The 16835-nt window shown below is 40.1% G+C and overlaps 1 protein-coding gene across 2 annotated transcripts in view; it reads left to right on the top strand.

Moving 5' to 3' along the window:
• The window catches only part of asic2 (acid-sensing (proton-gated) ion channel 2), a 434185-nt gene that overhangs the window by 294807 nt on the left and 122543 nt on the right, over positions 1–16835 (top strand). The window contains exon 1 of one of the 2 annotated variants that reach the window (XM_085352782.1): positions 6197–6889. The exons of the other annotated variant lie outside the window; for it this stretch is intronic. Coding sequence (XP_085208908.1) covers positions 6197–6889 — 693 coding nt within the window. Of the gene's footprint in view, positions 1–6196; positions 6890–16835 lie in introns of those variants that run through there. 2 annotated transcript variants of the gene reach the window in all.

Genomic DNA, 16835 nt, shown 5'->3' with positions numbered 1-16835 from the left:
GTGTTGTGGGTTCCTCCAGGCCACCCTCGAGCCATCAGGGCTGGAGTCATTCCACTTCCACCTCTATTGATTTAGCAGAAAATGAAGTAAATCTGCTTTTCATTAGCCGGCGAGGAGCTAGTAACCCTCAGTTATTTCTCTCTAATTTTGACAAAGAAAAATATAGTACGTACATTTAATAAAATAAACGAGTTCAAAATTCAGATTAAATAATAGCTGTGCTCAGTTTTTATTCTTAGGTTTCTAAATGTGTTCTTAATATTCTTTTTGCACTACAATTGTGTGTTTTTATTATCAATCCCACAGATATCATTAGGGCTTCATGCAATTTAACATTATTTAATCTCAACTTAACACCTACTGTGCAAGTTGAGCTGCTTTTAGACAGTTGCTGAAGTCATTCGCAGTATAGAAAGCTAGTTTTAAAATAAATCTTTCTGACTATGTGCAACAGAGCTCCTGTGGTTTTTTCTTAACACAAAAAACGATGCTTCTTTTTCAGCCTGCAGGCTAAATTACAGCATCTCCATCACTGCTAACTGTTTTCTTGCTGAGACTGTTTTTTTGGTGGCTTTCTTTGAGTGATGTCACCTCCTGCTCCGACAGAGCAGACAGCTGCGCCGTTTACAGGTAGGATGATCACCATGAGCCCTATTATTCTCTATGTGACTCAGACTTTTCAATCAAAATGAGTATGCAGGTGAGTGCAAAGGGCAACTTCTGTAATAGTCGGTCTTGAGTAGAACCAGTTTTTTCTGAATTTGGCACAGCAGACTGATTGCTTATGTTCAATTAAGCAACATGCTGATTTGTGTTTTACTTCAAAAATATACCAGTTATTTATCTCATTCTGTTCACTGAAAAAAGTAAACATTACTTTTAGCTACAAAATTATAGTCCTGTATATGTGACTTGTATATATGTCTGAACACCCCTATGCATTTATAGTCCTCTTCACTAAGACTGAATTTCGTAGCTGAAAGTGGCAGTGATCAATATTCATGTTAACTGATTACTGAAGGTGTTGCTACTGGTAACAAATCCACAGATAACTGCCACTTATCTCACGTCCTTTCAGCTCTACAGTCTCCTTTGTTTGTCTCGGTTTACTGTTTTTAAGCGTCTCACCAGCATTTGTCTTTTGAGCTGCTGCACATGGAGGCAGTTTGTACAGAGTGACATACTTTATCTAAACAAACAAAGTAAAGAAAACCGAGACATATCAGATTTATTTAGCTTAATCCTCAGAATTTTATAGAGCAAAAGAAATGTTGCTTAAAAATACACTGATAAGATTTTGACTACTAATGAGGTCAGTCTTTTTGATTAACAGAAAAAGAGTGACTGCTTGGATAAAAATGGTGTGAACACTGTGTAGGTTTTACAGAAAATGCATTTTAGTGGGTGATTCTAAATGTAAGAATAAGTCACTGAAAAACTTCTGGAAAGTGTCTCCAAGGTCTATAACAGAGAAATGTTTAGTAAAGGTTTAGTCTGGCTTATTTTTACACACAAAAAATATCTAGAGCAGGTGTTGCTATAAACCAAAGAGACTGCCTTCTACAGGAGAAGAATGCCGGAGGACAGTTCTGCCTGCATCAGCTACATCAAAGACACTTTTTGTGTTAATGCAAGGCAGCAGCTGTTTTAAGGTTAAATCAATTAAGCTAAATTGATGAGCACAGCAGCATTCACTACCTTTGTTTGAGTATATGAATTCTTTGATGGGGAACTTGCTGAGGATTTCACTGGAGCCAGTTTTCTGGCCTCAAATGAGCGCCACACCTCAACATGTTGTTATCCCTGACACAGACTCGAAGATGATAGACAAGACCAAGCCAAACCTCTGTCACATCACAAAGGAAGCTATCTCTAGATGGTTCTATGAACCCTGACAACAACTATTAGATGGAATAATGATTAAATGAGCTACTATCATGAGACATCAGTCTTTAAGTTTTAATCAGTAGCTACCCAGGGACTTATCTTTGTATTAAAAAAATAAAAGCTTTAGGTCCAGCTGGAAGATGGAAAGTGAAGCTGCCCGCTAAGCTTTTTTCTCTTGATGACAAGTGTTGCTGCCGTTAGTTTGGAAAAGTCTAACAGCTCAGAAAAAGCCACTGATTGCTTCGCCTGCCACCGCTAACATTTTAAATTAAGCTGGGGTTTTGATTAATGGCATCCCAGCGCATGTATACTGTTTTTCTTTGCCTCCTGTGTCCTGCTTGCCCTTGACACAGCCTCAGCTGTGCATTCACCAACAAGGCCAGCGTGGAGCTTGCCCTCTTGTGAATCAACTACAACCTCGCAGAGTTCCTGTTTAACTATTAAGTGTTTAATGCAGGCTTCTGAAACATTCTAGGCCTCATTAACATGAATCTATGAATGTTTAATTGTGGTTTGTATTTACAAGCTGCTCTCTCGCTGCCAGTTTGCCACTATGTGGCCTTTGATCTTGTGACGGTGCATTTGACTAAAACATACCGGATTATTTTATAGGAGTCACATGCCACGATGCTGCAGCTATACAATGCGGTCTAATTGTATCTGATGTTTGGGCTGGCTGTGTCCCTAATTAATCTGTGATTTCCCTTATGTTTTAGAATTGCAAATTGGATATATTGAGCCTTTGAGCTGTTCGTTACACTGGCTGCATAGCTGGACTGAGAAACCCTCTTTATGGCTCCAAGCTAATTATTCAGCCTGTGGATCCAAGCTCTGGAAGGCTGCCTCTGCCTCTAGCTGTAGGCAGTGAATGTGTGTGTGCTTATGCATTCCACCATAGCATACAGTAGGCGTTAGAAGAAATATGTATACATGCACGCATTTGACATTCCAGATTTCACACTGTGTTCCTGTTCTTTGTATTTTTGCTGGTTATGCATTATACATGGACCTGTTTTAACGTTTTCACAGTGCACGTTTTGCTGTTTGGGAACGATGCGCTTCATTATGTGTGCAAATGCGAGCACATGCCAGTTTGGATTTCTGTGCTAATTTCTCTTGACAGCTTGAAATGTTTCTTTAAACTTATGTGTGGGCTCTATAGTTCAAAGTTAAAAAATGTCTTATCATTACGCATTCAAAGATGAGATCACAAGAAGTTGTCAAGCAGCGTTCGAGAACTTTCAGCTGAACGGCAACAAGCAACACGGTTCCAGTCAAAATCATGTCAAACCCACACGCGGAGTTCGATATTCACCCCGTGATGTTAAGAAACCGTTTTATATTAATTAGTTTGGTCTCTGGCATTTATTATATACTACTACAAAAATGATCTAAGATCCTGATAATTATTCAGAGCCACCACACATTGCAGGTTCTGACAAATTATACAGACGGGTTTAAATTCTGAGCTTTATTTTACATTTTTCTGTAGAAACAGAGAGCAGCTTAGGGGAGTTTAATGAAGCAATCTAAAAAATTAAAATGAAGTGGAAAAATAGCCTTCATCACACAGGGAGAAAATGGTCTCCTCTATAATTGGCACAAGAACATTACTGAATGTTAATGAGTGAAACCTTGAATTTTACAAAACCATGCATTGCAGGACTCGGTGAACAAGAGCCCTTACAGCGAGTTGGCTCTGAAGCTGTCTGTTTACTTGTATTGACGAAGGCTATTTAACTTGACTGTCCTAAACGGAGAGTGCTTGTTGGCGCAAGTGATATTTGCAGACCAGGAATGCAATAATCCTTCACCATTAAAAAAGGAAAAAAATGGTACAAAAGGTGGGTTTGCATCCGAAACGAGGTAATAAGATAACATTTTGTTGTGTGGAAGGTTGTTCTGCTCAGAGCCACAAAGGACACGCTCAAAGACTGAACTATGCCTCTACGTTTTATGAAAAATAAAATGAGCTTTCTCAGAGAATTGAATATGCAGCCTCGCTTGGTATGTATTAAGGTCGTTGTCTTTATAGAACTACAGAGGCCACCAGCGCTACTTACAAAGAACCAAATAAATTAAAAATGAAAAATATGTGTAAAAAATGAATGATTTACAAAGTTTTTTCAATTCATAGCACTAAACATACCATTGCCAGAGTGTTTATTTGGGTCATATCAATTTTGCTATTGAGATATTAAAAAAAATAACAAAAAAATCAGTGGTTGTTCCTTAACCTGAGTTTAGATCTCAGGTTATGGAACAAGGACAAATGTACGTGAAATAGAGCAGCTTGGAATTAATCAAAAGAAAAATGTGTATATATAATTTTCTTTTCGCTTATTATTTTGCTAGACTAAAATGTCTAAGGTTTAGTTGACCATTTCAAGTTAAAGTTAAGAGAAAAATCCAGTGAATCTCAATGAGCAGGTCCTTAGCTGAGGGGAGACGGTCCCTTTACTAGACAAAGTGCTAAAAGACCAAAGCTAAAGTCGGCAAAGAGTGCATAACCCATTTTATTCCAATCCAGTTTTTCCAAACAAATTTAAAATCTCTATTGCCGGAATAAAAAGAATGAGATAAAAAAAAAATTAACCCAGAGAACAAGAGATTCTACGCGTGGCTTTTGTGCACTGCATGCACACAGCAGCCTCTCATCGCTCTGAGGCTGTGTGGCTCAGCAGCAGCAGCAGACAAACAGAGGGGGGCGAAGGACGGCGCAAGTTAGCACAGAGAGAGACAGGCGCTCTCATCAGTGACGGGCTCACCGGCTGCGTGGACAGAGCTGTGGCGCAGGAGGAGGAGAAGAAGAGCAATGGGGGGACAAGCTGCCTGAAAAGCAGAGCAAAACAGAGAAGCAAAAGCGTGAGAGACATCGAGAGAGAGAGGGGGAGAAAAAAGAGAGATCACAGAGAGGAGTGAAGTCATTCAGACCAGGGAGAGGGAGCGAGCTGGATGAAGCTGACAAGGACACAGAGAGAGGAAAGCGCACACAGAAGCCTTTCCTGATGGAAGAAAAGCAAGGGAGTGCTCGGACAAAGTGAAAAAGAAGAAGAGGAGGAGGTGGGGGGTGCCCGACAGGAGGTCGAGCTTACGGGGCTTGACTGACATAAAAGACAAGAGGAGGAGGAGCATGAGGGCAAGTTGATGGATTTGATTTGGAGAGAGTATTTTTAGAAGGAGGAGCGGAGACATGAGGGGAATATTGAGATTAGAGATCCTGTCTGTGAGTGGGGGAGAAAAAACTAGGGGGGAAGAAGAAGAAGAAAGAATAACAGGAGACAGATAAGGGGGAGAGATGTTGAGATGTGAGTGTGACAGAACAGATTATCTCTGGTCTGGTATCCCGCAGGAAACCGCTGTGAGTGTTTGTCCGTGTACGTGCATGAGTGCCTCCTTCTCCATGTGAAAGTGTGTTGTGGTACGTCTCTAACTGTGGCCGCGCTGCTGAGAAGCAGGTCCGCTGCAAGATGAAGCTGTCCCGTGTTTACCTGCAGGACCTAATAACGCCGGTTAAAACAGAGTTCAGGGACAGACGAGGAGCGGATCAGTGACATCAGAAAGAACTAAAGGCACCAAAAGTGAGACCAGAAAGTGGGAGAAGAAAACAAATGAGGATCGTAGACTTTTGCGAATTCAATTAAACCACATACAAGGAAGTGATTGCTGCCTCTGGCTGATGAATGCTTCTGCAAAGCTGTGAAGCTCAAAAACACATACTTAACCCAAAAGAAGACAAAGCACAGCGCTGGAACACGGCTCTTCTTGCGGACTGCACCACACCAACCAATTCTGTCCTCTGTCATCTCATTATTTTAATTACCTTCCCTTCTTTCATTTGTTTTTTGTCCTCTGTACTAAGCCCGTGGTATTTTGTATTCTGTCCTCTTCTCTCCCTCTCTCCTCCCCTCCCTCTTCCTCTTGCCTTCGCTCTCTCTGTCTCATCCTCTCTTGTTCACTGTCACCCTAACTGCCGTGGATGCTGGAGTCATTCATGTAGAAGACACCTTGCTTGGAGCACATTTGCCTAGCTGATTTTTTTTTCTGTCCCTGCTGAGCTGGATGATTGGAGCACTCTCACATGGAGAGACCAAGAGAAATGACCAACAAGTAGCTGCTGCTCAGTTCAACAGAGCTCCTGCACCAATAAGAAAAGGCAGCTTCAAAACACACAGCTTTCGTAAGGTCACTTTTTGTGTGTGTGTGCATGCAGTGTCAATGCACTTCAAAGTCTATAGGTCTGTAGTGTTTTTTAGGGCCAACGCATATCCATGTGTGGATTACAGTAGTGGATTTATCCTGGAGCTACATGTGGGCCCCAGCCCTTGAGGCCTGGCTGGGAAATGAAGCCTTTCCCGCAGCTTTAGGAGCACTGTGGACAGCGATGGCCTTGGAAGGGCGCTGTCTCCGGAGGGGATCCCCGGCCATGATCAGAAAAGGCCGTCAGCGGCTTCATCCGAAGCCAACTCTGGCCCAGGTCACTTCCACTCTGCTGTCAAGGACACGCCTACACGGTTTGCGGCATATTTGCGTCCCTGGTGGCTCTGTGGGCCGCAGGGCCTTCTGGCTTCTGGCACTCTGCACCTCTGTAGGGTTGCTTTTATCCTGGTCCTCCAACCGCTTACTCCACTGGCTTTCCTTTCCCACATACACGCGAGTCCACACTGAATGGGCCAAAGAACTGGCTTTCCCTACAGTCACTATCTGTAACAATAACCCTATCCGCCTCTACAAACTCACCAAGAGTGACCTGTACTTTGCTGGCCACTGGCTGGGCCTGCTGCTTGCTAACCGGACAGTGAGACCCATGGTTTTGGACTTGCTTCAGGAGGACCGTCGCACCTGGTTCAAGAAACTGTCAGACTTCAGGCTCTTTCTCCCACCCAGAAACTTTGAAGGGACCAACCTGGAGTTTATGGACAGACTGAGCCACCAACTGGATGACATGCTTCTGTCCTGCAAATATAGAGGAGAGCCATGTGGAGCTCATAACTTCTCTTCTGTAAGTCGGCTTCTTGTGTTTTTCTTTCTGAAAGCAGTAAACTGCAGTATAAAAGTTAAAATAATATTTGCATCATGCTGAAGCAACTCGTCTTTTGCGGTAGTCAGCCTGAATACACAAGACTGTAAAATCTGTTTTACGCATAACTGGCTGTTAAAACTTTGTTGGTCATCATAGAAATGTTTGAACATCATTTTCTGCATTTATTAAATCACCACCAGACCTCTTGGCCAAGAAAATAACCAAGGGATATGAGTTTATGCATTTTCAGAAGATTTGTTTCGGAAGTTGCATGACAGTAGCCATTATCATACATTAACACAGATGAAATGGGCTAATTATCGGCTCGTGGGCAAGAATGGCTATTAAACGACCCCTACATATCAAAAATGTTCTTTAACAGTACTGCCCCAGGTTAGTTTACTGCCTCTGTGTCTGATCACTCATCTTCTTTTTCTCTGCGGATGTGAGTTTGGTGGATTTCTGTGCCCACACTCTCTCGTGGGCTCCCTTGCCATGTTTGAACCATGGCAGATGTTTTCTCTGTGGAAATGTTGAAGCTCAAGCTGTGTTTTAAACTTTTTTTCCCTTTTCTACTATGTACTCAGTGTTGGAAACAGAAGGAGAAAGGATTAAGTATCTGTATGAAATGCACACAAATCTAAACAAATCCATAGTGAGCGTAATTATAGTTGTTTTTTTCGACTGGTGACAATTAAATATATTTGGATTTTACTTTTTAGGTTTTAGTTTAGACTTTTAGTATTTATTTTTTGACATCATTAGTGGCTTTGTCTGCTTTTACTGCAATAAAAAAGGAACCAAGACAAAACATCACATACAGCACATGGTGTGTGCTGAATGTGAAGCTGAAGAAAACAGTTAGAACTCCACGGATTTATTCAAAGTCTAATTTGAGGTCTTGAGGAGTACATATAGCAGGTGGAATATTAGTCATTTGCCATGTGTTGACATAGATTCCTTCTTTTAGAAGAAGCTAGCGTTACTGTCTTAATTGCTATCATTTTGGTTTTGAATGAAGACAACAAATCTGACAAGAAGTAAATTTAGCAGATCTATGTTACCAAAGACTTTTCATTTACTTCTGCTACTAGTGCTGCATTAGTGCTCTGGCTGAACAGTTGATTGTCAAGTGTCATTGTGGGTAGTCTAGGCTTCAGGTTTCAGGTTAATGTCAGGTAATGCTTTCTTTACAACAGTTTATTTTAATTTACTTTAATGCTGATTCTTCTAATGGAGAACATTTTACCACAGGTTCAACATGAAATTTTTAGAGATTCAGTTCAGTTAAATTCAACCTATACCTGTCTGCCCCTGTGTGAAAAAGTGATTGCCCTCCTGAACCTAAACCTAATAACTAGTTAATTAACATGGTATCTAGCATGGACTCAAAACACTGTGGCCAATCCTATGAAGGTTTACCAGTATTCCAAGTTTTCTTCATTTGTGGATATTGGTTCGCTGCAGTCCCAAAGGCTTAGTATCCCTTTACAGATTGATAGATATCAATAAGTTTGTTGTCTAAAGCTGTTTCTTTAGATCGTGGCATGATGTGTTGCTAGTTTTGTTTTTTCCTTCTTCATCAATACTGTCAGACTGGCAGGACATTTCAGGTGGTATACTCACAATTACACTAAAAATCCCAGTGAATTACAGTTGTTGTGTTTAACAAGAAAACTATAGCTAACTGTGTTTTTCTCTCTTTATGCTTTTGAATAGAACTGAGCAGACCATCATCATCATTATCACTTCAGTAATGAGATTCAGAGATGAATAGCTTTTTAGTTGTTCTTGTTGTCTAATACAAGTTCAGTCTTTTAGTGTTTAAGCTCTTACATGGCTTGCCATGCAGCCTTAGAAACAAAAGCTGAGAAACAAAGCAGCATAATTGCATTGCTTCGAAACCTCCTTACAGTAAAGCACAGATTATAAAAAAAAAAACTTAGGGTTAAGGGGAAAATAGATTTTAGGGATGTTCAAGGAGTGTGTTAAATGATAAAACAATATCAGAGATTGAAGAGCCGTCTGAAACCATTAGTTGCATTCTTAAATAACCAATAACCAGAGGTGGCTGTAGTTCAGGAGGTAGAGCAGGTCATCTTCCAATTGAAACATTAATGGGTCAATCTCTGCCCATTCCAGTATGCATGCCACAGTGTCCTTAAGAAAAAAGTATCTCAAGTTGCTCTCCAATATGAGCAACTTGGGCAAGGGTGAATATTATAAAAAGTGCTCAAATGAATGTGTGTGAATCGGTGAATGACACTCAAAATATAAAGCGATTTCAGTCCTCAGGTAGAGCAGGAAAGCGTTTTACAAGAATCAGCTCATTTACCAAATCACATTTTGAATGCACTTACATGCCATTTTAGTAGACATACACCCATTTTCTATCTACAGACACACGATGGTTTCATCTCTTATTTTCCACCCTGGTGTATTTTAGAACTTCCAGGACAAAGAAGGACGGAGAGCAGTGCTGCCATGTGAAATAGCTGTAGCTCCAACTAGTGATGAGTGGCTGCATAGCATCTTAGACCAAAGAGTGAACTTAAGTTGTGCATTAATAAAGTTTGAATAATTGCTGTAGCCAATTGTATTAATCATCCAGCTGACTAATCGCACACATCTCGTTGTTTCTGTGTGTGTGCATTTCAGTCAAACTAGTTTTCGTTAGTTTTACTTATTTGTCATGCTGAACTTTGTGTTTACTCTGTCTTTTTGTCCTTTGTCAGAAACAGGACAAAGCACATCAGAGTGCTGCCATGCAAGTTAAGTGTGCAATCAGAACCATGCCCCAAGCCATCCATTAATTTTTTTAAGAATGCTGATGATTGCAGTAAAGACAAATATATATTCTTTCTGGTTTAAATTCAGATATTTGAAATATTTGCAGCAGTAGAAAGGGCTCGTTGCTGCTATCGATGTCAAGGAGAAGCATTCAGTTGGTTGGCTGCAATATAACAATGCAAAACTTTTGATACTGAATCCATTCAGGATGTGAACTGTTCAAGCAGCAGTTCTGTCCTGAATGATTTTCTTGCTTTCACAACATACAAACGTCCAAACATAAAGACTCAATCTGTGCAATCTATCTCCATACCAGTAAATCCAAAAGGCAGAAACCATAAGGAGCTAGGTTGATGCAGCGCTAGCACAGTTTGATCCCCAACCAAGCGAGAATTAGCGCATATTTTTCACCATGTAAGTTTCCTTATTTAGTTATTACATGGATACTACGCCAGCTAATGATAAGTTTCTCTGCAGATCACATTGATGCTCCAGTCCTGTTTTCTTTTTCATCTTGTTGTACCTTAAAGTGGGCCTCATGGCGTTAACGGGCCTCAGTGGTTTTGCTAATCTCATTAGCCTGCTGCTACAAGTCAGCAAAGACTCCCTGAGGCCTATTCATTATCACTGTATTTAAAGCAGCGTCGCTCTAAGACCAAAAAAGATGCAACAGCTAGATTAAACAAGACATAGGAAGTACACGTACATAGACTTGTGGTTAAATAAACATGAGAGAGCTCTTTTCTTTGTGTGTAAAAACTGTCTTAGTAAGAAGTGGGAAATGCAGTTTTAATATGTGTTGGTTATTACAGAGTACAGAGGAACCTTTGAACTGCCAGGCAGCCTCTGGTTTGAGTGGGAGAGGAAGGAAAAAGGTATGACAAGAAGTTGGAAGTGAGTGATGGCATTAAAAAAAAAGCATCTAGTTGATCAGGTCGCAAATACAAATGGTTCCCATAATTCTGCCCAGCCCTTATAGCAGCAGGATTTCATGTGCTAAATCTACTGCATCACAGCGAACTAGTAGAAAGCTGGCAAATCAATAAATCTCTTAGCTCCGTGCTGTGGTTTATGGTGGTCTGTATTGCTCCCACATCTCCAATACTGATGTATTCTCAGCCACCCCACAGCTAGTCCCAATAGCGGGGGATGACAGATCTGGAGAAACGTGCCAAAGGCCAAGAAAACTGTTCTCGGCATCCTCAGTGGGAGTAGCTGATACCTTATCAAATCCCAGGTAACAGAGCCACTTCCTGTGATGAGCAGATATACATCTCCACCATACATTTAAGAGCTCCATCAAGGACAAGATAACTGCACCTGCAGTGACAAATTAAACATTGCTTGGAGTTGGAGAGTAGCACCTAATCATACTCCAAGTAGGGAATGAAAAAAGGTGAACCTCCCTGTCTGCCCACTGTAATGTATCAACTCTATCTCAGTAGAAATCTCATAACTGAAGAGCCACATTAATACTGCCCTTCCCGCCTGTGGGGTTTGACTTGAGGAGGTTCATACGTGTTTTTGAATTGTGAATTATGCAGTACATGTATCAAATATGAATGAATCCAAGTTTTTCTTAGAGCTGGTATATTCTACTTTTAAATCTGCATCTACAGTTTAGAGTCTTTCAGCTCGTTGTTTTGGCTTTACAGCAACTATTGTTTTTGTTTATTCTTAGCAACCTTACAGCTTCCTCTGCATGCCGCTCAGCACCACAAAGCAACTATATTCTGTGTTTGCTGGATGCCTAAATTTGAAGTTGATTATATACGTTTGCCTCTTCACAATATAACATAGACATAGCTTACCCTAAATCCTTTTGTTTTTGTAAATCTGCTCAGGAAGGTAGTTGTTAAGTTTAGTGTGACATTCAACTGCACTAAAATAAGGAAACCCAGGTTCCTTTTAGAAAAAGATTTGAACACAAATCCTTTGCTCTAGTGAAATCTAAAGGTCTCTTGTGAATTTTAGCAGTAATCTTTTAAGCATACTTTAATTTTTCATTAGCCTCATCTCCTCATTGTGTTTAGTAGATGTCTGCTCAGGGTTGCACATGACAAATTTAATAATCTTCTATTGGTGCTGTGGGTCAGGCATGGTGTAATGGACGATGGCTTTAACGGCTCCTCTGTTTAGTGTCTTTGTCTTATGTGACCCCTTAACAGAAACGCGCTTCATTATAATGCTAATTTTCTAATGTTTGTTGTTTTCTCTGCTCACAATGACATTAAAGATTTTTGCACATATACGTGTAAGCAGCATCCGTGCTTGCATCAGTTTGGTGACATGACAGTTACAAAATTAAACAAAATAGATGGAATCCAAAAAAACAGCTAGTTCTGTGTGTTTGTTTGATTTTAAACTGGTGATTAATGTAATTTCTAGATTGGTTTAGATTTCTAGATCCAGATTTCTAGATTTTAGATTTTCATGTTGATGTAAAGTCAAACCGAAGTCAGAGATGCTAACTCATCGTGAGTTTGAGGTGTTGAATGTTGCCTGGACATCCTTGCTAGATTTTCTAACAAGAGAAAGTTAGTGTTTGTCTGCTTTTTTATTGATTAGAATAAAACAAAGCAAACAAACCAAAACAAAAATATCTCAAGGGCAAAACATGTGATCTCACGTTTGCAGCTTTGTTTTCTACTGAGCTAGTTGAATTCACACTGGAGATTTCTGCATCTCTGTGTTTATGTTGCTGACATTAAAGGTGTAACTGTCTGTAGCGTTAGGCTCACCGTGTAACAAATGAGACAGAATTTAGATCTATATAAAGGTAAATTGCTTAAAAGTTGTTGTTTTTTTAATAACAAGAAAAAAATACTGATTTGCTTACATGTAGAAGATGTTCTGTGGCCATCAACGACAGATATGTTTAATTTGCTCAGTGCAATCCAATTTTATTTATATGGCACATTTCACTACACATAAACTCAATGTGTTTAACACAAAAAAATAAAAGCATCAAAACCTGTGTAGGGTTACAATGCCTTAAGGCAGTGAAACGGCAAAATACACACTCAGCTATTGAGTGTAAGCCTGTGTGAACAAAGAGGTTTTGAGTTTGTTTTTGAATGTCGGCACAAATGTAATTGATCTCAGGTCAACAGGCAGCTTGTTCCAAAGAACAGAACCACAGTAGCTGAAAGCACCTTCAGCACACACTGATTCTAATAACAAAGGATCTCCACCTGATGACCTGAGAGGTCTGACTGGGTTATAAACAGTAAGCAAGTCTGATATGTACTGGAGAACAAAACCATGAAAAGCTCTGTGAACGCAAAAAAGGATTTTAAAGCTAAAGCATCTGTATTGCACTGGGAGGCAATGAAGGGATCACAATATTTTTGCATACTTATAAGGAGTCTGTCCTAATGATGATCTGGAGAGTTCTGCAAATAAATGTTTACAGTAATCTGACCTGCCCGACATGGAAGCAAGACCAATTTCTCAGTCTTTTTGAGTTTTGTTATATTTTTTCATTGATAGAAAGCACTTCTGCTAATTTTATCAATATGATTATCAAACCTGAGATCACTGTCTAAAATAATGTAGAGGTTCCTGACTTGCTCACTGTCTTGCCTCTGTTCAGTTCTAAAAACTTTGAGATATTCAGCAAATAATACCACCAATGCAGGCGTTAGATCGTCATAAAAGGACAGGTACAACTGTCTACCAGCGGAAAGAGAATGGTAGGCTATGTTATGATTCTTTATGATAGCACCAACTGGAAGCATACGAAGATTAAAGAGCAATGAACCAAGACAGACACTTGAGGAATCCCTGATTTAATTTTTATTTGTGCAGATCTACAACTGCTAATTGAAAATGAAAACCTCAACCCTTTAGGTTTGACGAGAGCCAGTCAAGAACCTGACCTATTAAACCAACTGAATCATAAAGCCCAAGTCATGATCAGCAGAGTCAAAAGCAGCACTGTTTAGGCCATTGATGACTTCAGGAAAAGCTGATTCTGGGCTATGATTGGACCTGAACCCTCACTGGCACATATCACTAGATGGCTTTTCTGAAAACATCCCCAAAGAGAATTGTCTACTCCCAAGATCAAACTGGGAATATTTTATTTCTTATGTGAATGCGTAAACTGCTACTTTTTGCAAAATAATATTCCTATTTTTATTGTTTTTGAGCTGAAACAGAAAGTTTGTGAACATCATAGGGTTTTTTTTTTCCACTTTTTTATTTAGGCAGTAGATGTACTTGCAGTTGTCTTGGGGCTATTTTCAGCTGAACCTTCCATTTTCATTCTGGAGCTCTAATTATTTGCAATTTTATTGTCTGTCTGGGAAAACCTGAGATCTGCACCACCTTTTGACTTTCCTCTTTTACTTTCCACACCGAGCCTATAAACACAATGAAGAGGCGTATTTGCAGAGGGCCCTGCGAAGCCACCTACAAAGCCTCGTCAATCTCCACTGAGCCTGAAGAGGCCCCTGATTGAGTTTTAAGCACATCCAGGTAATAATGCCGGTCTCTCCTGCTTTCGTTTGTCACAGACCTTTTCGGTTGATTTGGCTTCAAGTAAACAATAGTGGGAGTCAGGTGGAAGCTTCAGCTCCAACGAGAGCAATCTCATTAACACAGGTGGCCTGGTGCTAACCATGCTCCTCAGCCCCAGTCCAATTTCCCTCTTCAGAACAGATGGCCTGAGTGGTTTCATGAGCTCCAACTTCCAGGTTCCACATTAAAAACCGTAATAGTACTGTGTGTATGAATGGCCACGGCGCGGGTCATTGATATGCCACTAGATGCAGGCGGCATCCAGTAGCTGTTTGACTGCAAGCACAACGAACAGTCACCTTAATCTGCCAGCGTAATGCATGCCTTGAATGCAGATGAAAAGATTATACATGGTTAGTATTCATAAGGTGGCATCAATGCATAAACCACAAAACTTGTGTAAAAGGTTAGTGTTTGAAAAGGAGAGCTAATGGATACTGTTCTGTTCCATGAATACCATTAGCAGAATCTGTGTCCAGTCTCCACTACACCTTATAAAGGGTGTGAGTTCCAGCAAATGAGCTTTACATGGTCTTTCTTTGTAATACTGCTAAGAAAAACATACCTTGCCCAAAGGTGTTTCTTTTCCCACCTGCAGCACCATCTCCGTGTTGTGCACATACAAAATGGCCAAATAGCTCAGTGCTAATGGACATTATATGAGATCCAGCATTTTGTGTAGTACAACACAAGCAAAGACTACACTGGTAACATTGTCTCAGAGATTACCCTACAGTTGCATCAACAACTCTGTGACAGAAAGTCAACAATCACTAAATGTTCTAAGCTTTGCAAAGGTAAGATGTTATTGCAGGGATGTTTTATCAGATTGCATTACATTGCACTTCTGTATATTTTAATTTCAGAGCACAAAATGTAAGAAGAATATTAAATGCATTTCAGAAGTATAGAGACAGTTCAGTTTTCCAAAGTCCCCCCTGTGAAACACACCGACATCATCTCTACATCACATCACAGGCATTTTCTTTTTGGACTGTGCTCAGCATGCTTTTGATTACATTACATTACATTACAATTTATGTTGATAGTACTCAAGCTTTTGTAAAGTGCCACTTACACTAAAACATTCCATAAACTCATTAGATTTTCTCAGCATAATTAGATGTGTTTATGGGTTTTGAGACAGGTGAACTTAAAATGTCTAATTATGCCACAACAGGAGGGCTTATCAAAAGCTCTGAAGTGTGATTACAGAGTTAGTCGTTTAATGATCAAAATACCTTGCAGAGAAATTCAAAAACAATATTCCAACTTGTAAGTTTATGCAAACACTTTTTACAAGTCAAAAAAATTATTACTATAAGATTATATGAAACCAACCCAACATTTTTTCCATTTCCCTGACAAAGAGAATTACCCAAGTGAATTAATTTGACTCTGCGTCATTTACATCAGAACGAGGAATAAACAAATTGCCAACACAGCTCATAATGCAACAACTGATTCACATTTTCATTGTATCGGGAGTGGTAATTGTTGTAGTAGCATTTGTTTGAGTCACAGTTTATAAGAACAAGAGTGGGTAGTTTTATACACACACACACATATATATATATATAAATTCTCCTCTCGCCCCAGCGGGCAGTTCAAGCTTGGGTCCTTTACCCGGGGAGCTTGAGGGGACTGCGCTCTTCTGGAAAGAGATCTCGGATGTCATTCCTGGGATCTGCTGGAGCCATTCACCTAGCTTGGTGAATGGGAATCACCGCACCTATTGCTCCGATTACCACTGGGACCACTGTTACCTTCACCCTTCACATCTTGAGCTCTTCTCTGTGCCCTTGGTACTTCTCTGGCTTCTAGTGTTCCTTCTTCCTGATGTTGCTGTCATTCGGTATCGCTACATCTATCATTACAAGCCATCTACTTCTGCTTGTCTATGTAAGAATTTAATCAGATTGCAGTTCTTTCTGATCCTTTGCTTCTGTTAAAACAAAGTACAGCAGTAACAGCCCGTGTGTTAGAATCAATCATATAAACAACCGGTTAGTGCTTGAAGAAAACAAAATCACGCACAGACGGGGTGGATCATTCAGCAGCAGGCACGGCACTGACACTAATATGGGCTTCCCAGCATGTGATAGTGGCTCTGTGTGGTTCTCCTCATAGGAGTCTCTTATCATATGACAGGGCAGCAGTCAACCCATGCAGCCAAAAACACACTCATGCACACACACATAAGATGCTATTAGAGTGTGAAGAGAATGGCGTAGCTGCATGTTTTCTTCCTCACAGCGGCACTCTAAACTTCACACCTTCTCTCTTTTTGAATTCACAGTCTACCCTAAAAGCCTAATTAAGTATTAAGAGGCACATATACAGGAATGAATTTGGCACTGCACAAAATATATATAATTTCTAACACGCTGGAAACAGGCCAAGAACATATTTCCAACTTATTACATCCCACATACAGTACATTCCAGAGTTCACGTTCTGAATATTAGATTCAGGGCTCTGCAGTCCCCTAAGGGAGTTATCATGACATACAGAATGACCATAGAGTACATCATTTTGACCTTCTTTTAAAACTTGCTTTCTTCCATTATATGGTTTGTGTTTTTTTTAGATTTAAATCAGCTGGCTTGGG

This window comes from Diplotaxodon limnothrissa, linkage group LG4 (genome assembly GCF_057381915.1).
Source record: "Diplotaxodon limnothrissa isolate DT_005_m linkage group LG4, D_limnothrissa_male_GT1.1, whole genome shotgun sequence".
In the NCBI taxonomy this organism is placed as follows: domain Eukaryota; kingdom Metazoa; phylum Chordata; class Actinopteri; order Cichliformes; family Cichlidae; genus Diplotaxodon; species Diplotaxodon limnothrissa.
This window is presented reverse-complemented; position numbering and strand designations above follow the sequence as displayed.